Source organism: Cherax quadricarinatus, chromosome 9 (assembly GCF_038502225.1).
Source record: "Cherax quadricarinatus isolate ZL_2023a chromosome 9, ASM3850222v1, whole genome shotgun sequence".
In the NCBI taxonomy this organism is placed as follows: Eukaryota; Metazoa; Arthropoda; class Malacostraca; order Decapoda; family Parastacidae; genus Cherax; species Cherax quadricarinatus.
In genome coordinates, this window is record NC_091300.1 from 5252959 (window position 1) to 5279255 (window position 26297).

Genomic DNA, 26297 nt, shown 5'->3' on the forward strand with positions numbered 1-26297 from the left:
TGACATTCTCACAGGTGGTTATCAGATGCGTGACATTCGCACAGGTGGTTGTATCAGATGCGTGACATTCTCACAGGTGGTTGTATCAGATGCGTGACATTCTCACAGGTGGTTGTATCAGATGCGTGACATTCTCACAGGTGGTTGTATCAGATGCGTGACATTCTCACAAGTGGTTGTATCAGATGCGTGACATTCTCACAGGTGGTTGTATCAGATGCGTGACATTCTCACAGGTGGTTGTATCAGATGCGTGACATTCTCACAGGTGGTTGAGTGGGACGCGTGAGATGCTGGCAGGTGGTTGCGCAAGTGGTGCGTGCAGGGAGCTCCTAGTGACAGTAGCACCGGAAGTAGTGCGTCCTGGAAGCCGCGCGTAATAGCCAGCCCTTCATCAACCAGCGTGACGCTACAGCGGTTGCGGTCACTGTGGCATCTTACGCATGCGGTCGCCGGGACCAGCAGCGCTCATTGACGTGTTTTCTACAGCGCTTTACGCGCGTCGTTTTCTAAGTCCCGGAAAAAAAATCAGTATATATTTTTTAATTCTCAGAATTAAATTAAGTTTTCCCACCTGTGAATTATTATTCTTCAGACTCAGTTATCTCAAAAAAAAAAAAATTGAATTCTTATACTTCAGGTAACTTGCTGCTTGGGTAACCGAGGTAGGTTAACCTAATTAACTCAGGTAGCCAGGATAACCCAGAAGAGCCAAGCACTGGGGCTTGTTTCCTTTGGCCTGACGCCTTGCAACTGCAGGCAGCTCATTCCATTCTTATTTTGAATAACTAGACACATGCAACACCTGAATATTCTTATTTTGAAAAAAACTAGAAACGTGCAACACCTGGGTATTCTTACTAAGAGAATATTTTCCCATTAGGGAATTTATCATCGCAGTGGAGAGACTGTGACCAGTGCTAGTGTCACTCACCAGTAGTTAAGGTTTAATTTGCAGTAACACGCTGCTTCCATTGTTAAGAGAGAGACTGTAATTATCAAGTCACGCTCCTTCATTGTTAGGATCTTTCACCTGTAATTACCAATCGCGTGCACCTCTAATCACGTCAATCAGTTTATTGTGCTGCATGCCTTTTACGGTCACGTAATTCATCATTGTAGATACATTGTTGGCTTCTGTTATTTCTTCATCATGCATGTTGCTGTGGCTGTATCATCTCTCTGAATCATCTCTGATTCACTCCATATATCTTACGTATCGTACCGGATAAATGGGATATAGAAAGTGTGATGCTCCTTTACAAAGCGGGAGATAGGTTCTTGGCTTCAAATTATAGGCCAGTGGACCTAACGTCAGTTGTGGGAAAGTTGATGGAATCGATAATTGCCGATTCACTTCGAAGCTGCCTTGAAAGATATGAGATGATCAACGAATCTGAGGATGGTTTTACAAAGGAGGGTTCTTGTCTTGCGAATTTACTAACCTTTTCCACTAAAATATTTGATACCGTAGATGAAGATAAGGAATACGATATGTTATATGAACTTCAGTAAGGTGAATTTCCATGCAGGAAACTGATCAAGAAAGTAGCGGCACATGGATTAGGAAAAATGATCTGGGTCGAGACCTGGCTGACCGATAGGCGACAGAGTTTGCATTAATGGAGATAAATCAGAATGAGGACTTCATTACCAGTGGTGTCTCACAAGGGTCAGTGTTGGGACTCTTGTTCACAGTCTACAAATATATTGACGAGGGGATAAATAGCGACACAAATTTTCTGTGAAATGATTTCGGTGTTGACACTAGGTTACGGGAGAACCTGGATAGGTTGATGTGGTCAGAAAAGTGGCAGATTCAGTTCAGTTCAGACAATTGTAAGGTTCTAATCCTAGTAATAGGAAAAACTATAGTATTTATAAGCAAAAAAAAAATATAGATCTTAAAGTGAATGGGAAAACATTGTAGTTTTGGTTAGCAATAATTTTAAGTCAAGATAACCGTGTATAAGTGTTCGCAGTAAAGCGATTAGAATACTAGGATATATATCAAGAAGTATAAATAATAGAAGCTATAAGATTATACCTCAATTTTATTAATCTTGGTTAGATCTTATTTAGATTATGCTGCTCAGTTCTTGTCTCTATATTACAAGATGAACATAAATGCTCTCAAAAATATACGGAGAAGGATAATGAAGTTGTTTCTGTGTCTTAGGAAGCTTTCCTGGAAAAATAGGTTGAAGACTTTGAACTTGCCATCTTTGGAAAGTTGTAAAATTAAGGGAGAAATGACTGAAGAGTGCAAATGGAAAACAGGAATAAATAAAAATGGTACAAATTGCGCGTTGAAAATATTTAACCAAGACAGGACTCGCAACAGTGGATTAAAGTTAGAGAAATTTAAATATAGAATGGATATAGGGGAAACACTGATTTGGCAAGAGAGTTGTAGACGATTGGAACATACTCCCAGGTAGCGCCATTAAGGTAATAATTTTTGGTAGCTTTAAATATGGGTTGGACCTGCCTCGCATGGGCCAATAGGCCTGCTATCGTATTCCTTCGTTCTTAACTTCTTATATATATATATATATATAAGAACATAACGAAGGAATATATGATGATGTATATATATGTGTGTAAGCGAGAGTAAATCACCTAAAATGCCTGACTACAAATATACTAAATATCCACAGTCGAAAAACAAGAATTAAAAAAGGGCGAGTGCTTTCGTGTGTCCACACATTCTTTATGCACGCCAAATAATGGTGTTTGAATAGTGGAATGTGTGCTGTGCGTTCACTTGAAATAGTGATGTTGTAGAAGCAGCCAGAACAGTAGTGGGAGAAGAGGAGGATAGTGCAACAATACTGTAGTAGGAACATTGAGGGGAATAAGCAGCAACTGTAGTTTATAAATGCAGGAGAAATGATGTCAGCAACAATAATAGCGTAAATAGTAACAGACGGCATCAGTGACAGCAGCAGTAGCTATAACAGCAGGAGAAAGTGTCAGCAACGATAATAGTATCAGAATTAGTAGCATCAGAAACAGCACGAGGAAGCGCAGCAGCAACAACAACAACAACAACAACAACAACAACAACAACAACAACAACAACAACAACAACAACAACAACAACAACAACAACAACAACAACAACAACAACAACAACAACAACAACAACAACAACAACAACAACAACAACAACAACAACAACAACAACAACAACAACAACAACAACAACAACAACAACAACAACAACAACAACAACAACAACAACAACAACAACAACAACAACAACAACAACAACAACAACAACAACAACGACGACGACGACGACAATAGCTATTACAGTTCTTCTAACAACTCACGAGAAACCACTTAGGAGGGGAAGCTTTAGACGACGTATCGGTCCCACCTGGACAGCTAAAAAGAAAGCCATAACCTTGACTTCATAATGGTCCAGGGGGACCGAAACGTCTGAAGTTTCCTAAGTGACAGTTGTTTGTGAACTTTCTAACAACGGTATTGTGATTATTATTATTAGTAGTAACAATACTTGCAACAGCAGTAGCAACAAGATAAGCAGGAAGAGCGACATAAGCAGCATTAACGATAGCGGTAGTAATAACATGTAATACTAGCACTAATAGTATGGCAGGAGGAAACAGTAACATTAAGGCAGTATATGAATAGATAATTACCCGACATAAACTGTGGGAACTACAACTACGGCAGTTCCGAGCTACCCTGTGTACGTGTACAGTAGCTGTGCTTCTGTATACATGGACCCGAGCCAGTCTGTGTACAGTCAGTGTTCGTTTTTGCGTTTAGGACGATATTACGGATTGTGAACTATAGTTTGGCATAGAGTGACTAGTGAAGGAAAGCCGGTAGTAATAATGAAAGGTAAAGAGAGGAAGAGGTAAGTAGGGAAAGAAGGGAGGAAAAATCAGATAGGTAATTACTTTTTTTTTCAGCAGACTTGAATACATCAGCAGTGTGTTGCTGTATTGTTCTAGCTTTTGTTCCCATTATGTAACTATCAGCTGTGTAACTATCAGCAGTACTTTGCGGACGTGCCAACTCTTAATAAATATAACTGCTTATCTGCTTCTCTTTCCCCCTTTCCCTGTTTATCTCTTCCTCCCTACTCTTCATTCTTACTAACAACTCTCCTCCTCGAGGTTAGCTACTCAACGCCCAAGAAAAAGTATTGTTCACATCTCGAGAGATGGTAATTCCCAAGTAATAGTAACTTCAGCTCTGCTGGAACAAAACCTCTAAATCTCCCGTAGTTGCTTAACACTTGACAGAACATTTGAAGATGCCCTGTGTTATGTGACCTATCTTGGGTGTGGAATCAATTATATAGTGGGAACAAAACCTAGCTATGTTTAACCTGTCTTATCCCATCACCCTTGGGCGAGTCAGTGTCAAAATCTGTCAGCCTGAGCTGGGAGACTAGTAATTTAATGAGGATTTTGTAAAGTATTCCACTGAAGGTTAAGCAGCTACGCCACCTTCGAAGGTTTTGTTTTCAACAGAGCTGGAGTTACTATTACTTGAGAATTACCATATCTCAGGACGGCTTATCCCATACATTGAGGAAATTGATTTTTTTTTTTTGTAGACATCTCCATTATCACAGATCAGGGCAACAGCATTTATGTATAACATCCTCCTACATTACATATATATGCATGCATATATATATATATATATATATATATATATATATATATATATATATATATATATATATATATATATATATATATATATATATATATATATATATATATATATATATATATATATATATATATTATAAAGGTATGAGGGCGGGGGTGAGGCGCGTGAGCCTGCAGGTAGACACAGGTAGGAGGGAGATAGGTAGTGTGCGTGTTGGTAACGCTCGTGACAAGTGCCAGTAATACAGTGTAGTTAAGTAGTAAACAGTACACACACGAAAGAATGTCCTCGCACGAGGGTTTTTCTTTCTGTATTATTAAACAATGTCGTCCCCGCTGCACATTTTCCTGCCGCTGGTGAAAATCGTTCAGATTTGAACGTTTCCTGATTTTCTTCGCCCACCTGGATGCCAGACGTCATGCGATTGGCTTACTTTGTTTTGATTGTGGTTAAATATACGTTTTTGCAGGTTTATGTATGGTGCACTAACACTATAACATAAAATGTTGAAAACAGCTTCTGAAAATTTGCAGAAAATGTAAAGAAATTGGCGTTCTGAATCACGTTAGATATTTAACATAGTAATGTGAGAATACTCCCAAATCAGGTGGTCGCCTTCTCCCCCCTCCCCCCCCCATTTAACACCAGAGCAGTGACCTCGGTTATTTAGAATTTGACAAATTTAAATAAAATACCTACTTCGTCCAGGTGAATCTCTTCATTCTTGAAACTTCAGGTGCATTAAATACATTTATAATCCTTCGAATATCAGGAGAACTGGAGATCATTAACTATGCCTGAACTTGTTGATTAGACGGTGTGGGTAACACGATATGGGGAGTTAGAAATGAGTGTGTTGTAATTACTCTGTTGGGAAGTCTCTGAGGAACTCTAGTTGTCAACAGTGAGTGAGTGAAGGGATGCTCCAGGGTCGCCCTTAACACGCCAACTTGTCAACTTGATCCCGGAAGGACCCCTTCATTGTCTCCTGTGTATATATACCATCCAGCAGGTCAAAGCTCAGATGGACCCAAGTAGTGTACAGTGTCCTTGACACAAGTAGAGGAATATAGTCGATAATAGAGAGGGGGCGGGAAGAGAGAGAGAGAGAGAGAGAGAGAGAGAGAGAGCAAGCCGGTAGGCAAAGACGCGGATAACAAGAGATAAAAGGAATACGCTCAAGATGGACAAAATCCTCCGGGCATAGACAGTGTAATTAAGGATATCTTGACCAGGGATAAACAAAGAACAAGAGGACATGTATAGATTCTCATTCTCTCTCTCTCTCTCTCTCTCTCTCTCTCTCTCTCTCTCTCTCGTAAAGAAGATAAATGAGCTCAACAGTGACAATAAAAAAAACTTGGTACAGGGACTCAAAAATACCTGTGATACCACTGTATCCCAGAGGTGGATCGAAGGCAGACACGGGACCAAGAGCTGGAGGTTGATCTCATAGACTCGTATATGAAGTTACAAATGCTTAGAATAAATAAGATTAATAACGTCTAATTTTAACTTAAATCTTATTACCATTATGTACCTGAAGGTTACCGGAAGGCGATTCAGTGGGGGGGGGGTTATTCACCCCCCCCACGGTCCAGTCCCAGACCAAACCTAGTTGATAGCCTGATGAACCAGGCTGGTGGTGCTAGCAGCACGCACCCCAACGAATGCACCACAGTCTGACTGATCAGGAACTGACTTATAAAACTTATAAAGTTCTCTCTTGAAGACAGCTGTGGGTGTACACAAATAACCCGCACATTAAAGACAGAAGCTCACGACGACGTTTCGGTCCGACTTGGACCATTTACAAAGTCACATGCTCTTCTGTGTGCGGGTTATTTGTGTATTGTTCCTGTCACGGTATTGTGCCTTTTGTTATTTAGCTATGGGTATGTTGGTAATTTCCCTTGTGTGTAAAAGGAGGGTATTGAAAAGTCTTGGTCCCTTTATACTTTATTGAGTTATCTCTGGGTGTATTCATTGTACCTCTGCTTTTTATTGGGGGTTAGGTTAGGTAAGGTTAGGTTAGGTTAGGTTAGGTTAGGTTAGGTAAGGTTAGGTAAGGTTCGTCAGGAAACAGGACAAATGTTTCCTGACGCGGGTCTTAGTCAGATGATGACCCGCCTTTGGAGCTTTTGGTCATCTGACCGAGGCCTTCCGCTGGCTTACCGGTCCACCCCTTTAAAAATTATGGTCATTTATAACCATTATTATTTTGGGGTTATTTTGTACTGTATCCCAAGTCTCGTGTGCAATAAGACCGAATTTTTTTTTGACGCCCATTTAGCCACGCTATTGACTTTAAAACTCTGGCATTCTAGGATTAGATTATTTCACGTGAAGCGATGCACCAAGGCAAAAAATATTTCGAGTAAGGCTGAGACAAATTGTGATCGCATTCCTGAATAGTCGAGCTTTAAAAAGAGAGAGATTTTTCTTTATGGCGTGTGTGGGGGGGGGGGGGAAGAATGATGATCTCAGGTGATCCCCCTGTTAGTGGCTCTTTCTTGGTCTTCCGAGAACAACTCTTAATTCACTAAATCTCATGATCTTCCTTGTCAGGTCTCTCTCTCTCTCTCTCTCTCTCTCTCTCTCTCTCTCTCTCTCTCTCTCTCTCTCTCTCTCTCTCTCTCTCTCTCGTGTATTCTAACCCCTGTCTCCTTTCCATTCCCCCCCTCCCTCTTCCTATGTGCATTTACCTGTGTCCTCACTGTTCCCTATTCATCCTTTAATCTGCACGCTGGACTGCGTCCATTCAGACTCCCTTCTCTGATATCTTCTGCTAGTATACTATTTCTTGTAAGCTCTTGATTATTCACTTTTTTTTTTACATGTCTGCCTCTTCTCCTTTTCGTCATCTAAACTTAAATGTTTCTCCTTCCTTTTGGCTTCACCTTCTGACGTTCATTTTTATTTTCCTGGCTTTCCCCGGAACCTGTTCCATGCTCGTCTGTTCCCCAGCCTTGTAATCTAACCATTCCCGTTCCTGTTATAGTAATTCGAGTATGTTGTTCCTTTATGTATTTGCTCTAGTACTGTTAACTGAAGCTTCTTCCAAGCCGTCTGTTCCAGCAAGTTGATCCTTTCCATCTTTCACTTCGTGATTAGATAGCTCCTAATTACGTTTCACTGTTTCAGTGAATGGATAGCTCCTGCTTTCACTGTTCTAGTGAATGGATAGCTCCTGCTTTCACTGTTCTAGTGAATGGATAGCTCCTGCTTTCACTGTTCTAGTGAATGAATAGCTCCTACTTACCTTTTGCTGTTCGAGTGAATGGATAGCTCCTACTTATCTTTCACTGTTCCAGCGAATGGATAGCTCCTACTTTTCACTGTTCCAGTGAATGGATAGCTCCTACTTACCTCACTCCTCCATCACATCCATCTTGTAATCCCGCGGCTTCCTCCCTTCCATTCACTAACTAGTTTCTCTCGCTCGTTTCATTCCCCAGTTTATCCAATGTATCTCCTTTCTTATCCTCCACGTACTTTACACTCAGTTTATTCCATTTTACTCCTTCCACTCCTCATAAGGGATGCCTTGAGGCCGGCGAAGGGTTCTTCATCCCAGGAATCGGAGGTATCCCACCCTTAGATCGGACCTGATTACCTCCCGTTCCCTAGGCTCTGTATAAACCCTAGGGATTTCGCGCTTTCTCTTCTCGGCTGTCACGCATGCCGTCTCTAACTCCCCATGACTTAACTGACTCCGGTTTTAGGGAGTTCTCTACCCTCATCCTAAGACGGAGAGAAAGTGATTACCTTCATGGTAGATCTCTAAGGGTGGTTCTCAATGGAACGGTATCAGCAAGACTTCCTTCAATGACCATCATCTCATCCCAGAATCCCATGCATATGCAGACGACTGTACAGTGACATTCACTTATCCAAGAGAAGAAATGCCAGCTGCTCTAAGCTACATCAATCACCAGCTAAGAGCTATATCAGCTTGGGGGAATAGATGGCAAGTAACATTTGCACCTGAGGAAACACAAATGATGATGATCTCTAGGCACCATGATGGTTATGCCGGTGCAGTAGTAACGATGAATGGGAGGGTGTTGGTACCTGGGGAAGAAGTTAATATCGTTGGGGTGAAATATGACTCCAAATTGACCATGAAGAACCATGTTGTAAATCTTGCAAACAAGGTAGCCAGGAAGCTTACAGTACTCTGCCGTATCTCGCATCTACTTGACAGTAGGGGTTGCCAGATTCTGTACGAGGCACAAGTATGCTCACACCTTGAGTATGCTCCACTTTCTTGGTTTGCCTGCCCCCCTTCCCTTTCCTCTGCGACTGCTTGACAGAGTAGAGAACAGATCCTGGATAGATTTGTCATTTCAGCAGAACAGATCCTGGATAGATTTGTCATTTCAGCAGAGCCTTCAACACAGGAAGGATATGGGTGGCCTTACTGTTATGTACAAGGCCAATATTGTCAAAGTACAACACTTGGATCCACTTCGAGGACAACGTGAAGCGAGCTTCTATACCACAAGACGGGCAGAAAGCAGCAACTTCACTCTGGCTGTACCATTCTCCAGAACATCACTTCATCTGAGATCATATATACCCAGGATGACTCGAGTCTGGAACACATTCGTACAGCATTATGATGTCAACGAGATAGTCAGTTGATCAAATGAAAATGCTGGCCCACAGATGGCTCCAACTTCATCCTGTTCTCTACTTGCATGTCTTATAGCAGTAAAAATGCTTTCAAATAAGCTGATGTAGATAACAGCTCTTAGCTTGTCAATAAAGATAAAGTAAGGAATCCTTAACTTGTAAATAGTTTGTCAGTATAGCTAGGGATCCTTAACCTAACCTTGTCAAACCCTGTGTAAAAAAAAAAAAAAGAGAAATTCTTAAGTGACAGTAACTCCAGTTCTGCCAAAACATAATCCTTAAAGTTGCTGAACTGTTAGTAGATATCTCCCAGCTCAGGCTGACACCACCGGAGTCTCCCAGCTCAGGCTGACACCACCGGAGTCTCCCAGCTCAGGCTGACACCGCCGGAGTCTCCCAGCTCAGGCTGACACCGCCGGAGTCTCCCAGCTCAGGCTGACACCGCCGGAGTCTCCCAGCTCAGGCTGACACCGCCGGAGTCTCCCAGCTCAGGCTGACACCGCCGGAGTCTCCCAGCTCAGGCTGACACCGCCGGAGTCTCCCAGCTCAGGCTGACACCGCCGGAGTCTCCCAGCTCAGGCTGACACCGCCGGAGTCTCCCAGCTCAGGCTGACACCGCCGGAGTCTCCCAGCTCAGGCTGACACCGCCGGAGTCTCCCAGCTCAGGCTGACACCGCCGGAGTCTCCCAGCTCAGGCTGACACCGCCGGAGTCTCCCAGCTCAGGCTGACACCGCCGGAGTCTCCCAGCTCAGGCTGACACCGCCGGAGTCTCCCAGCTCAGGCTGACACCGCCGGAGTCTCCCAGCTCAGGCTGACACCGCCGGAGTCTCCCAGCTCAGGCTGACACCGCCGGAGTCTCCCAGCTCAGGCTGACACCGCCGGAGTCTCCCAGCTCAGGCTGACACCGCCGGAGTCTCCCAGCTCAGGCTGACACCGCCGGAGTCTCCCAGCTCAGGCTGACACCGCCGGAGTCTCCCAGCTCAGGCTGACACCGCCGGAGTCTCCCAGCTCAGGCTGACACCGCCGGAGTCTCCCAGCTCAGGCTGACACCGCCGGAGTCTCCCAGCTCAGGCTGACACCGCCGGAGTCTCCCAGCTCAGGCTGACACCACCGGAGCCTCCCAGCTCAGGCTGACACCACCGGAGCCTCCCAGCTCAGGCTGACACCACCGGAGCCTCCCAGCTCAGGCTGACACCACCGGAGCCTCCCAGCTCAGGCTGACACCACCGGAGCCTCCCAGCTCAGGCTGACACCACCGGAGCCTCCCAGCTCAGGCTGACACCACCGGAGCCTCCCAGCTCAGGCTGACACCACCGGAGCCTCCCAGCTCAGGCTGACACCACCGGAGCCTCCCAGCTCAGGCTGACACCACCGGAGCCTCCCAGCTCAGGCTGACACCACCGGAGCCTCCCAGCTCAGGCTGACACCACCGGAGCCTCCCAGCTCAGGCTGACACCACCGGAGCCTCCCAGCTCAGGCTGACACCACCGGAGCCTCCCAGCTCAGGCTGACACCACCGGAGCCTCCCAGCTCAGGCTGACACCACCGGAGCCTCCCAGCTCAGGCTGACACCACCGGAGCCTCCCAGCTCAGGCTGACACCACCGGAGCCTCCCAGCTCAGGCTGACACCACCGGAGCCTCCCAGCTCAGGCTGACACCACCGGAGCCTCCCAGCTCAGGCTGACACTTTTCACTAGCTCGTGTATTTAAACCATCGTGTGTGATGGAGTATATCAGTAAAACATAGCTAGCTTTTGTTCCCACTATGTAATTATATCAGTGTTGGGTAGTAGCACACTGCTCGTATACCAGATTTTATTTAAAAAAAAAAAAAAAGCGTCTCTTACAAGTCAGTCCATCAATCGTGTTTGGCAGCAGGATAAAGGGTGATCTGTCCCCTTGGTTCCCTCGGCCTTGAGTGAGAACCCCCCCCCTACCCCCACCCCCTAAATCACCCTGTACTGTCTGCTGTGTGTGCTCTTAGGTCCCCCTTCCCCAGTCATCCCTTCCGCCGCCGTCCTCTCCCCTTTCTCCCCACCTCTGGTATTGATCAGCGTCGGTAGTGTGGGTCGTGGTCGCCTCCCCCTGACTACCCCAGTCTTAGGGGGGAGAGGCTTGCAGGGGGAATGTGTGGGGAGTGTGTCGGGGAAGGGACTTTTTTCCCACACCCACATGTAGGGTGGTGGAGGTGCTTAGGGAGTGTTGCTTTTTCTACACTCGCCTGTGGGTTTCCATCTGTGTAGGTGGTTGGACTCAAGCTGTCGGTGTTTAGAGGAATGGTCTGGGGGGGGGGGAGTACGGCCTCCACGCTATGTACCATAAGAGAGGTGGTGGGGCTGAGAACACAGAAATACCCTTACACACACATCACGTATCGTAAGGGTTACCTTTTTTCAAATTCCATTCAATAGAAATGTGTCTGTTAAGAATGACTGTTATCAATATTTCCGCAATGTGGTAATTGTTAAGTGTTAGTGAGCAAGTAGGTCCAGTTAATGGCTCTCCATTACCTGGAGTTTACCTGGAGAGAGTTCCGGGGGTCAACGCCCCCGCGGCCCGGTCTGTGACCAGGCCTCCTGGTGGATCAGAGCCTGATCAACCAGGCTGTTAGTGCGTGTTTGACACACAACCTGTCTCTACACTACCAGAAATACTTAAAACCATGAAGCTGGTATTAACGTTAATGCTGTGTATGTGTATATATATATATATATATATATATATATATATATATATATATATATATATATATATATATATATAGAACCACAGGGGGAGTTGGATGATAGCTTTAGGTGTTTCGTGTTGCAATCAACGCATCAGGAGCTTGCAATATTGCAGAAGTGAAAGACCTAGAGCTATCATTCAACTCCACTTGTGGTTGTTTTCTATATATATATATATATATATATATATATATATATATATATATATATATATATATATATATATATTATAAATCACACACGCAATGTGTTTACTATTATTCAGAAAATAATTCCCTTGATTATGTAGAAAGTCTGAGAGGTCAAGGCCAGACGGCCACCTCTATATAACAGGCCAGCTGGCCTCTTCGGGAATAATTTATCCTTTTAATTTGGAAGCCGTCGGAGGTAAAAGGATATTCGCATGCTTCCCAGGAATTAATATTTTTTCTTTTTTTTTTTGCACATAACTTCTGTCTGTACTAACTAGTCAGAAAAGAAAATCCATTTTTTTACTGTTTATTCTTATTTCAGATTCTTGAAGTAATGGTAATTTTATATATGTATTTTTTTTTAGTCTCTTCTCTCAAAAGTTGAACTTCGGAAACGTGAATTTTTAGATTGAGAAAATTGTGATGGAAGGTGCCAAACATTTAGCTTGGTGAGTCCAAGGTGGTGGAGGCGGTGGTGTCTTCTTCTTTATAAGAGAAAAACAAAAAGTTTGTTGAAGCTTTGCCATGTTTAAGTTATTTAAAAAAGAAAGTGAAGATATAAAATACAGTTTCCTTCTTTTGTTTCAACTTTGCATGTCATTAAACAGGTCCGTCAACACCAGGAGAATATTGTGTAGCACCCGTCTGGACACTTTTTTTATTATTATTATTTATCAAAATTGGATACTGCTGGGAGGGATGGGGAGGTGCTGGCTTGTTAGAGAGAGAAAGAGATTCGACAGCATGACAGGATGGCTCGAATCTGGAACACATTTGTACAGCATTATGATGATAACGAGATAAAGTCAGTTGATCAGATGAAAAATACTGGCCCAGAGGTGGCTCCAACTTCATCCTGTTCCCTACTTGTATGTCTCGTGATAATAAAAATGCTTTCAAATGAGCTCTTAGCTTGTCAATAAAGTTATGAGTACATAACTTGTAAATAGCTTGTCAATAAAGCTAGGGAACCTTAACCTAACCTTGTCAAACCCTGTGTAAAAAAAAAAAAAAGAGAGAGAGGAAGAATTGCTTAATCGGCTGTCTGAATCAGTCGATCAATCAGATAGGCAGACAACCCCGACAAAGAAATCATCAAAGAGAAACTAGACCTGTTCCCATAACAGTTGTAAGATTAACCAGTTCTATGGTTTGCTGGCAACAAATGTCTGGTTCTCCAGGCAGTTAAGAGTGAAGTCTGGCCTCAGGTCGGGTTTAGAGAGTAGAACTCTGGAAACAGGATGCAGAGGAGCACAGCATGAAAGGGAAGAAGTCCAGGGCAGCTTCCAGGAAACCTGCAAATGTCAAATGTCATGCCAGTCGAGCAGAACGAGTAAGATTCTTCCCCTGTATTACACTCAAAAGGTGTTAATAAAGGTAATCAAGAGTGCTGGAACACATGAGTAATGTATTCACAAATGCCAAACATGAGTTCGGAGATAAATGCTGTTTCGGAAATCTAAAGGAATTCCGTCATAGAATAACTCGAGATAAAACAGGAAAGGTGGTGATTATATTTTCCGTAGGTTAATTTACAGGTTGGATAAATCAGTGGGGATGGCAGAAAAATATACTTAAAAGGGATTAGATCGTTAGGGAAACAATAGGTGTGATTTGGTATCTCAGTGGATTATAACGATAAGTAGAACATCACAAGAATTAGTACTGGGACTGGTACTCTTTTATACATATAAATAATGTGTCAGAGAGGAGCATAGAAAGGAAAGAAAGAAAGAAACCAGAGTACAGGGTAGCTACCATTTACAGTTATATCCCTGCTTGCAGACGATGTAATATTGTCTAGAATCATAGGGCCTGAAGAAGAGAGGTAAGGACTCTAGGGTGTACCTGGACACACCGCGGGAGTGGTCACACAGGTAGCTACTGCAATTCAATCCCACCAAGTGCAAATTTATGACCGTAGGGGAAGGGGAGAGAAGTGCTGAGGTAGGAGGGCTCGACGCTGCTGAAATACTGGCCGTGTGGGGGAAGAATGATAGAGGTATGGAGGTATTTCCTTCAGATAATTTCATAAAATTGTGTTGGTGCCCAGGGGTCGGAGACGCGGGATGACTCTCTGGGTCACCTTGATGGGATGGAACACACCTAGCTATCTTTTTATCGCATCCTCCTCTAGCATATATTTTTTTTTCAGAAAATGAAAACTTGACTTTTTTATACGCACGGAGAGTAAGGATCCTCTGGCACCATCTTCCGGATAGAGCAGTGCCATCATTGGTGCCAGGGTGTTACACGAGCGCTACAGGGAGTCACTGCTTCCTCGAGATCCTTCCTTTTGCGATGATCGGATCAGGTGTTGATACTACCACTCCAGAATCCTCGGCCTCTACCTCTCCTTTCCGTTACTTTCACATATAGTTTTTGGCACCTTAGCATTCGAGGGGCGGTGTCATTTTTCCCTCTTGGAGTGTTACGTTGGCACTATCGCTCCATAATGTCACGACCCTCTTCCTAGAGTAAACTTGTGGAGTGTGGTGCTGTTGGCTGTGTTTATCTGTGATGCTCCCAGGAGCCACCGTGTCAACAAGACAGGCCGAGCAAGTCATGAATATATTCCCTGAGGTCTGAGCAAAGCTCTGTTGCTTGTTTACCTCACTTGCGTCAACCATCGATCACTACCCTGTAAAAGAAACTTCATGGGGAAATAATGTATTAGTAACTTAAGATGTTTATATGAACTTCTGGAGAACACTGTGTGTTTTCAGTCTTCGAATAATTTAGACCTTGCTTGTATGGCCCGAAATGTTTTATATAATTTGCGTGACTAAGTACACTAATTCATGCAGTCTGTAATACTGAAATACATCATTTTGATAAATATGTTTATTGTTGGAATGGTTTTTGACTATTGTGCGGATGGTATTCATCTTATTAAAATTTTGCTTAAAAAAAAAAGTGCTACCGATAGTCAGGACCATTGACTAACAATAAATAAAGAATAATTGAATTATAAATTAATATTTTATGTCTGTGGTAGGTTAAAAATATATGCCGAATGTTTATATAGGGGAAAATCAAATAAATAGAGGATCTACCTAAAATGAATTGCGGGGGTCACCGCCCCCGCGACCAGGTCCTAAATTTTGTACAAATGTTATCTATGAACTTGATCTTAACTTTTTACTGGCCCTGGTTATAATATAATTTTCAGTTCTGGTCACCCTGTCGCAGAATGAGCGTAAATTCTTTTGAAAAGTACAGTATACACAGAAAAGTATTCTGAGAATAATGAATCTTATTTTAAGAAGACTCTGAAAAGTTCACAGTTGCATGCTCTCTCAGGGCTTATAGTGCAATTTATGTATTGGAAAGTATTTGATGAAGAGGTTATAATTATAGTTTAGCTACAACTCGAAATAAGCCATTAAGTTTGCTGAAGATTTAGATCCAGACGCTTAGCGCTTCTTTTTGATTATAATAATAATAATAATAATTTAGATCCAGACAATTCCTTTATAAACACTGGCTGATATACAGGGTGGGAAATGTGTGGAACAAGGTACCCTGAAGCATCATGGCACAAATACGTTGGGACGCTTGGGATAGAGAGCTGTGGGGGCCGTCGACCCCTGGAACGATCATCAGACAGATACATATTAACAACGGTTGGTAGGGAAGAGATGCTACTTTATGCAGGTCACTAGGCTGCTTGAAGCTCCCTTGATTATTACATGTTCCGGCATGAGAGTCAGAAAGTTGCGTTACTAGTACTGCCAACATGGCTGAAGGGCCTTCCCTCGTTCCTCTGGTATATAAAAAAATCATACTGTTTGCCTTTGTTTCGGAACCCTATCTGAAGTTGATTTCCCTGGTCACCGCCTCCGCGCCCCGGTCTCAGACCAGGCCTCCTAGGTTGAATCTTCATAATTTATCGCAATAGTCTATAGTGTCTGTGCTTAATACGAAGTAGAAATTTCTAACATCTGTCATTAAAAACATCCAGACTTAACTTGAATGAAGCTTGCTTCAGACCAGGTCTGTGGTCTACGATTGATGAATTAGCGAAATAAAGTACGTATGTAGATTTAGAAGCTGATACAATGCTTTGCTGCCTTAATTCTGTGGGATGCTGGACAGGTGGAGCACTCACACAGTGTGGGAGGTTGGGTCGATGGGACACACAATGTGGGAGATTGGGCAGGTGGGACACTCACACAGTGTGTGAAGTTGGGCAGGTGGGACACTGTGTGCGAGGCGAGACATCCACACAATAGATCAAAGGCTGACAGATGCGTTTATTAGGTGTGTGAGCCGGATCTTGGGAGCCACCATCACTACAATACCCCACTAGACACGGGTCTTGGAGAGCTACCACACAACTCACTAGACACGGGTCTTTGGGAGCCACCATCACTATATTAAGGGTCTTGAGTCCAGAAGAGCTGTCATTATCACAACAGCCCACAAATGAGGGCACATCAGTGTCCTTGCTCTTTTTAAGGAAAAGTGACCATCGGACTGGCTTGCTAGTTTTAGGACTTGCTTGCCAAGGGTTCCATCCCCCGTTCTTCCTGCTTTGTTTGTTTAACATAAATACAGGTTTATTGTAAGTAGGTCGGCAGACAACCATCCAGGGAAAATATTAGTGTTTATCGTCTTGTCATACAAGTGTGAAACTGAATCCCGTTAGATGTTTTGCACTCTTGCAGGATTGCTGCTCATTTTCTTTCTGCTTCGTAAACATGTAAGACAGGTAATAAATCTTACCAACTTATACTAAGTTCAGTATATAATTTACTCCTGTTCTTTTTTTTTGTAGTTCTTGTACATGTATTTTATTTTAAATTTAAGAGGCCTGGTCTGAGACTGAGCTGCTGTAGCAATGACCTCCGGAACCAATTTCTGACAGCCTCAGAGGAGCAGCCATGGCCGGTGTCGAGACAGTCTCTGTTTCTTTGTAGGAGGCTCGAGCCTGCAGTTTTTCAGAGAAATAACCATGCGCTTCTGGCGTCTTCTGTACTGTACATTATTTTTGTTATCTTGGCAAATTGATTTTTTTGTCATACTCCATCATACAGGAGGAGTGTCATACTAAATATATATATATATATATATATATATATATATATAAAATGAGAAATCTTCCCTGCGCACACACACACACGAGTCTGTGTAGTATAAACCCTGGTAATAATAGATACTAACAAATTAGTTTAAAAAGACACGAGCAAACACTAGGACATATTTATTAGAAAACGTTTCGGTCTTGGGACCTTGATCACTTCTAACACATGGTGGCCTTCAGGTCACCTTGCGTCACTCACACATTACTTTCCGCCTATATATACAGGTCATTTTAACCTCTGTATGTTAGAAGTGATTAAAAGTCCCAGGACCGATACATTTTCTAATACTTCCAAATGTTTGCTTACGTGTTTTTTTTTTTTAAGCATCTCGGTGTACTCTGCCACCAGAAGTAAGAGCACACGAGTGAATATTTTTCTTCTTGCAGGTGGCGTTGGCAGCGGTATGCAGGAGGGCGGGGACGGCGAGCAACGAGTCCGTGTTAGTCAGGTACTGTGCTGAGCATGCTTCCATCTCCACACACAAGGACATTTGAAACTCGGTTTTTTTATTTACTTTTTAATATTTTTTTGGTGTTTTAATAGGGCTAGTCTCGTATTTCTAAGTGCGTTTTTTGTCCCCTTTAGTGCAGTTTTAGGCTGTGGTGATGGCAGAATACTTTTCGCTGTGCAGGTAATGTATTTGTGCACTCATAGCTGTGTTTTTAACCTTTTATTGTGAGCCATGGACGCCACCAGCTGGAAAGGTAACTAAAACGTGCAAATGAAGCTTTGGTTCTGGTTTAATAAGAGTTTGATTGTGCTTCAGAGAATTATAAGAGGAAGGCTCATTTCAAAGAGCGTTAATTTGTGTATATGAGTGAGAGAGTGAATATGGAAGTGCACTGGGAGTGTGTACAAGCGCTTATCCCCGTCTCTGTTCTCCATTCAATGTAGAGGATGTTACTTCCCAGTTGTATGTTAGGTCTAGCCCATCTGGAGCAGCATCTTTGAAGCTGAAATAGCTACTGAAACCATAGTAGAATACTTGATGATACCCTCAACGTCCTGCTGAAGTCTTTCAGGTCAGGCTGACAGATTTCATTACCGTAAACATGAAGGCCATCGTGTGTGATGGAATATAACAGGGGTAACATAGCTAGTTCTCGTTCCCACTGTGTACCTGTATTATAGCAGCTCGTTCTCGTACCACGAGTCATTCACCTGCCGATTTTTTTTATATAGGTTTATGTGACTTGGCCTAATTTAAAGAAAATATCTGTAAATTTACCTGGAACGTTGAGAAATTGACTCTGGTATGTGGTATCAGCACACTGCGGGTATACCTAATTTTGTTTAAAAATAATATACATTAAAAAAATGTTGTCAATGGAAGCCAGTTTCTACATTAACTCCGGTTCCTCCCCCTCCCCTCCGGCATTGTTCCACTCCCCCCACCATCATTGTTCCCCTTCCCCTGGAGGTCATGACAAAGACCGCCCCCCCTTCCCCAGGCTTTAACGTGACACTCCCACTACCAAACCCCCCTCACCAGGCTTTAACGTGACACTCCCACTACCAAACCCCCCTCCCCAAACTTTATCATGACATCCCCACTACTAAACCCCCCTCACCAGGCTTTAACGTGACACCCCCACTACCAAACCTCCCTCCCCAGGCTTTAATTAACATAACTTCAACTTTAACGTGACACCCCCACTACCAAACCCCCCTCACCACACGTGACACCCCCACTACCAAACCCCCTTCACCACGTGCAGGTTTTAACGTGACACCCCCACTACAAACCCCCCCCACGTACCAAACCCCCTTCACCAGGTTTTAACGTGACACCCCCCTCACCTCACCAGGCTTTAACGTGACACCCCCACTACCAAACCCCCCTCACCAGGCTTTAACGTGACACCCCCACTACCAAACCCCCCTCACAGGCAGGCAGGTTTTAACGTGACACCCCCACTACCAAACCCCCTTCACCAGGACACCCCCACTACCAAACCCCCTTCACTAGGCTTTTCACCAGGTTTTAACGTGACACCCCCACTACCAAACCCCCTTCACCAGGCTTTAACGTGACACCCCCCACCCAAACCCCCTTCACCAGGCTTTAACGTGACACCCCCACTTCACCAGGCTTTAACATGACATCCCCACTACCAAACCCCCTTCACCAGGTTTTAACGTGACACCCCCACTACCAAACCCCCTTCACCAGGTTTTAACGTGACACCCCCACTACCAAACCCCCTTCACTAGGCTTTAACGTGACACCCCCACTACCAAACCCCCCCTCACCAGGCTTTAACATGACATGCCCTCACAATTCTCAACTTGACAATGCTCGTTAATTTTCACTTCTTACGGTGAGAAGTTGTGGTCAAGTACCATTGATCCTAATCCTTGTTCAGATTGCAGTGACTGTGTTAACCTGCAGTGACTGTGTTAACCTGCAGTGACTGTGTTAACCTGCAATGACTGTGTTGATCTGCAGTGACTGTGTTAACCTGCAGTGACTGTGTTAACCTGCAATGACTGTGTTGATCTGCAGTGACTGTGTTGATCTGCAGTGACTGTGTTGATCTGCAGTGACTGTGTTGATCTGCAGTGACTGTGTTGATCTGCAGTGACTGTGTTGATCTGCTGTTCCTCCTCCTCCTCTTGTCCTCCTCCTAAATATCTGTGTATATTTGGGTAGAACACAGAGCAAGAGAGTTTTTTATATAGTGTACAATGCTTCGCTAAAATAAATTTTATGCAGACCTTGTTGCTCCGTCACGACAGGTATGATTTTTTTTATGTACATGTGTATGTATGTTTTTATATGTATGTGTACGTATGTATTGTGTATATTTACGTACGTGCGCACGTGAGAATCTTCGTCTCCCCATTTGAAAGTCTGAGTGGCGATCTTTTTTCGTTACCATAGTTACCTTCCTCGTCTGACTTGGTCAGTGTTTTGGGAAGTTTTGAAATTATCTCAGGTGGCTATGGTTGGTGTCTGGAGTGTTGCTGTCAAAGGCCAAGGCGGTAATCCAGTGACAAAAAAATATAATTACAATTCCCCTGTCAATTCTTAGGAACATGTATCTGGTTTCTTATTGCGCATCTTAGTTTTTTCTTTTTCTTTCATTTTGCACTGGTTTCGTTAATCGTTCCGATATGTTAGCTTAACGAAGTGTGGAACGTGCAGGGTAATATTATGTCAGTAGAGGGTTTTATGTAACTATAGTTCTCTGTCCGTCATTTATGTATCTCCACCCTCCAGCTCTTGGCCCTCTTCACAGTCACATATTATCCAGCTCTTGGGGCCCCCTCCCTTCATAGTCATATATATATATATATATATATATATATATATATATATATATATATATATATATATATATATATATATATATATATATATATATATATTATATCGTGCCGAATAGGTAAAATTAGTCAGCAAGAACTTATTTAAAATTAAGTCCTTGCTAAAATTTTCTCTATGTTAATGTAAAAAAATAATAATTTTGCACCAAAGGAACCTTAGAAAACTTACCTAACCTTATTATAACAAGGGCAATTTTCTCAGTAGTAGTAACCAGTTACCAGTAACCAGTTACCAGTAACCTGTCCGTTGACTCAACGACCAACCGTCTTGAGTCACGGTCGCTCATATTGTGCTGAGCTGACACTATTTCAAAACACCCACTACGGGGTACTGGCCAGACGGCTAGTCAGTGTTACGAGTGGAAGCAAGGAGATAGGTACGTCTGGCGGGCATTCTCCACATAACAGCAATTATACGTATAACAGCCTACGTGAGTATTTCTACCCTAATCCACGTATCGAACTCCCACATGATAAATGGTGTACAGCGGTGTGGAGCGTGGATTTACGTTTTTAAGGGTAATTCAAGGCGTTTGAAGACTGTTGTGAGTAGCCGGCAGGGTCAACGGTGAATGCCCTCCCCTCACACCCACCAGCCACTACCCATCCGCACCACCTCGAGCCAGCAGCTTATACCCTCACAGCTTCAGCCTGCAAGCCTGTTGCAGCCGTTTCAAGCTTCCTGGCTTAGTTCGTGTGCTAATTGCTTCAATCTCCGAGGGGTTGACCCGGATTTTGCAATTAAGCCAGTCAGTAAGCCAGACTGTGGAAGTGAACGCCAGTCAGCCTATCATCCAGCCTGTCTCCTGTCATCCAACTGCTCCTCCGTGCTTTGTGCATCGTTACACGTCTTCCAGTCATCCATTCTCGTGGGGTAAGCCAGCCAGCCAACCCAGCTTCTAACCCAGCTGAGAGAGAGAAGTAAGCCACGCAGTAAGAAGTAAGCCAAGTTCCTCTGAAGTATTGTGTATCTCGCTTTGTGCTTCCTGTTGGATGCTAAGAGTGGTTTTTACCATTCCTGTGGCATAGAGTGGGTTGTTCGTCATCTCGTGGGTAGTGGAGTGAGCGCGTCCGCCAGGGAGTCTTCTCCCCCACCTCTCCTCCACCTCCCGGGGTGCGCGGCAGTACCCCAGCGAGAGTCACACCCCCCACTCTCTCCCACCAGCCATCCACTCTTCTACCTGTGGTTGTTTGCACCCTTGTACCGGGTCCTAGTACTGTTTTGGCTCACATAATTGGTCAAGAGATTGTAGCTGGTGCCACCGATAAAGCCAGTTATGTGAGTTCGTCTAGAACGCACATTTCTTCACGACAACAGTGAATGTAGGTGACGTCAGCCATCACCGCGCGGGACACCAGACACCCGCCCCCCCACCAGTACTCACCGTCCGTCTCCTACTCCCGACTTCAGTGATAATTTCTTGAGACATTTTTCTTGCATTTAAAGACATTTGCGTGTGTGAGACATTTATAGTAAATTGTTTGTGTACTCTAAACCTTGTGTTTTCAGTGTAAACGCAGTATTTCTTTAACTCAGTATTTTTCCAATATTTTTCAGTGTTTTCACTTATCTTATATTATTCTGCTGTGTTTTTCTTTATGCTATTCGTCTGTCGTAAGTATTATTGTGTAGTGTACCAGTCAGTCACCTGTGTGAAGTGATTCATTTTTTTTTATTGTATTCTTTCAGCGTTGTATTCTGCAGTGATATTTACCCCAGTATACCAAATTTTCCATTTATTTCTGTGTGTCATTTTTTTTTCGTATGCCAACAGTGTCTCATTTCTCTAATTTTTTCGCAGACTGTGTACCATTATTTTTGCCAGCAAAATTTTTGTCGTATCAGTCACAGCAAGATTTTTGTTGTATCAGTCACAGCAGGATTTTGTTGTAAGAATATTAATTTAAGAAGTGTGCTCCGTCATTGTAAGTGTTATATTCCCTGTTTTGTACCTGTGTTTTAATTTTTTTTCATATTTTTATATTCTTGAACAAATTCACTCTTGATGTAATTTCAATTACTTTTAACGTAAAGTGTTTTTCTTACTCTGTTTGAGTAAATTGTTTTGTCTAATTTACAATTAAGAGTTAAAGTGTTCAATCAGTTTATTTTTTTTGATCTTCATAATTTTAATTCATTATTTTACCTGAGTTTTCCCAGTGACACTGTATTACTGCAGTGATTATTTCTATACTTTATTTTGTTGCACTTGTTCTGAAGTGAATTATTTTTGAACTTGTTCTGCAGTGAGTTATTTTCTTTTATTGATATCTTGTGAATTATATTTTAGTTTTGTCTATGCATTCTTAGAAAATATTTAAAATTTCCCAGTTAACAATTTAATAATTTTATTTGATACTTTTACATTGATTTAAAAATTTAATTAATTAATTTCTTTATTAGCAAGAGTAAAGACAGCTCATTTTGAATTTAATTCAGTCTCCAGTAATATTTTTACTTGTATATTTCAATATAAATTTTTTTCCCTTGGTCAATAGTCCTTTAAATTGAGTTTTCATTCCTCTTGCAGTGTATTTAAACATTATTCTGCAGAATTAGTTGTATATCTTTTCATTTCAATTCTAGAATTTTATATCATTTTTATTGTTCATTATTTTTGCCTTATTTGTTCTCGTGCTACTTTGCCATTATGTCTCACATACCGTCAAGTGATACTTTAGTGAATGTCGACACTCAGACCTCTCAGGCTACTACTGCTGGTCCTGTCATCAGTCCTCACAGTTCCTTACCGACTGACAGACCGACTCAGACACCGAGATATTATAGTTATACTCGTGATTCCCTTGATGCGTTACCTTTATTCAATGGCCATGTACATAGTCTTGAAGCATGGTTTGCGGTCATGTCCCAGTCACTTTTGAATGTTCACTTAGTGTATCATGCCTGTCAAAGTCAATATGAATCAGTCTACAGTACCAACATTCCCTTACTGACTGAAAGACAATACCTAGCCCTTGAGCAATGTGTTTGTTCTCACAGCTTGTATCTGAGATTTGTTAAAGTGCTGCGAAATGTGAAGTTCAGATTAAGTTCCTATAGATCCGTGAATTACTTATTAACGTAGCCGAGCGGTCAGGCACTAGTAATGCTGTCACTCCTGTCTGGACTCCAGCCACAATATCGTGCACGCAGGATAGTGCTTACTATCCTTGCGATGGCGACTTGTTCAAGTATTCGTTCCTTCCCAGGGGACGCTTTGAGAAGAACTTTACTTGCAACGAGTTATGCCATCTCTTGCTGATGCCACCAGCCATTGCAGAAAGACGTTTCTGTGGCTAGTGTGCTCACTTGAGTGTTGTTGTTGTCCCTTGTGTTTCAGATTGTGATCCCATCCTAGTTGACAGTAATCAGTGCATTGTAAGAAGTTATTTCTCGAGTAACTTCCATGTTGTTAATGTTTGCAAGTGAAGTTTATAGCTGATACCTCATGTCACTGTGTGCGACTCAGAATATCAGCATTGTTCACCGTGTTCATTTCTTTTCTCCTGTGCTTGTAGTTTGAGATAGTAGATTCGTTCTCCCTTGCTCATATTGCGTGTTATAGCGTTAATTTTTTTTTTTTTTCAACCGGGGGGAGTCATCCACTCCTCCGAGTTTGTTCATTCCTTCCAGTAAGAAAGAACCGATCCCATGTGGTCTGGTGTGATTCGATTCCTGCTCCAGGAAGATCATTCTGACTGTGAAGCCACCAGCACCATCAGTGACTTTCTCATGAACCACGAATTACTGTATCGAACAGCCGAGTTGGGTACTCCTAGCAGAAGAGTATACCAGTTAGTAATTCCACAGTCACTAGTGAATGTAGCCTTACAGCTAGTTCACGATGTACCAGGTGTTGCACACCCTGGTATGGATCGTTCAGTAAAACAAGCCAGATTGAAATACTTTTGGCCTCGTATGGCAACTGATATTTCTGAGTATGTTAGGAAATGTAGTGTCTGCATGCAACATAAAGGCAATGCTAATGGTCCTAATCCAATCCAAGTGTATCCAACTACTAGCGAACCTTGGGAAAGAGTTGCGCTAGATTTGTTAACTAATTTCCAATGTTCCCTCCAAGGTAACAAACATCTGTGTGTTATGGTAGACCATTTCACCAGATATTGCGAGTTAGTTCCTATTGCAGATAAGACTGCCGAGACAGTAGCTAAAGCGTTTAAAGAACGCATTATCTGCAGGCATACCACCCCTAAGTCCCTAGTAACAGATAACGGAGGTGAATTCTGTAATGAAATTCTTGAAAAATTGTGTACCTTGTACAAGATCACTAAATCCACCATTGTTCCTCATCATCCTGCCAGCAATGGGTTAGCGGAACGAACCAATAAGAAAGTACTTGATGTCTTGAGAGCCACTATCAATCCCAACAGTGAAACTTGGGATGAAGTTATACCTGATGTGCAGTGTGCTATAAATTCTGCTTACAATGTTTCTATAGGTGACACTCCACATTATGCATTGTATGGTGTAGATAAGCGTTTGCCTTATGAGTTGTTATATTCTAATCCGAAACCAAATTACAACCCTGATGATTTCGTAGCAACTCGTACCAGCTTAGCTCAAAGTGTTTTTAGAAGAATCCGTGAAACACTTCATAAATCAACAGCTGAATTTACAAGAGTCGCAAATACTCGAGTAAAGCCATCCAAAATCAAAGTAGGTTCGAGAGTTATGCTGACTAATTTTAACAAAACGTCTGCTATGCCAAAGCTTGATCAAAGGTTTGTTGGTCCTTATCGAGTAGTTGAACATATCACTGGTAATAAGTATAAGGTTAGAGAGATTAGTACTGGTCAGTATAAAGAATCGCATTTGGATCATATGAAGTTAGTATGTGATGATAATGATGTTCCAACCCAGACTAATGTGACAGACTCTGACAATCCTCCTGATCCTGTACTCTCTTCCTCTGATACTCAGTCAGATGATCAACCTGAATGTCGTTATTCCCTACGTACACGACAGGTATTGAGAAATCCTCAAGTATCATTTGTAACTTCCAATTCAGATTTGCCTCAAATACAGCATGAGTTAGCCAATGCTACAGAGTTTGATCCTCCCAGAGATGACACCCATTCTGCATATGTCAATCACACCCTAGCAGAGTTGGGGTTAAATGTAAATAACCTGTATAGATGAATAATTACAGTATCAACTTATCAGTATTCAAGAATTTTTTTTTTGTGTTCATGTTCTCTCCGCATTCTGAGAGTTAACAGTCTAGATTTGCGTGCACCGAATCTGCCTTTCTGTTAAACACTCTTTCTTTGTATATATTCCTTCCTCAGAATCCGTAGATCACACGAATACAGATCGATCGATCAAAATTTTTGTTTTTATCACTTGTAATCTCAACGTAGAGTTCGTTGTTCATTTGTTGAGTTCTAAGTTGTACTATAGTATACCTTGTATTGCATTACAGTTTCAGTTACGTAAGCTTTCATTCCAATGTTCTACTTATGTATCTATAATGTTTCATGTTGTGTACTTTGACATTGTATAGAATCAGCCCAAGCCGTATACCTGCCATCTCTAGTTTGTATTAGTTGTATGTCGAGACGACATACGTTAGCGTCGCCGAGCTCTCAGTAGTAGTAACCAGTTACCAGTAACCAGTTACCAGTAACCTGTCCGTTGAC

At 42.7% G+C, this 26297-nt stretch overlaps 1 protein-coding gene across 29 annotated transcripts in view; it reads left to right on the forward strand.

Annotated features, from left to right (window-relative positions):
• The window catches only part of LOC128686186 (nucleolar protein dao-5), a 1503768-nt gene that overhangs the window by 1158352 nt on the left and 319119 nt on the right, over positions 1-26297 (forward strand). For all 29 annotated transcript variants that reach the window (XM_053772972.2, XM_053772989.2, XM_053772979.2 and 26 more), the window contains one exon: positions 17693-17754. In XM_053772972.2, coding sequence (XP_053628947.1) covers positions 17693-17754 — 62 coding nt within the window. The remainder of the gene's footprint in view (positions 1-17692; positions 17755-26297) is intronic.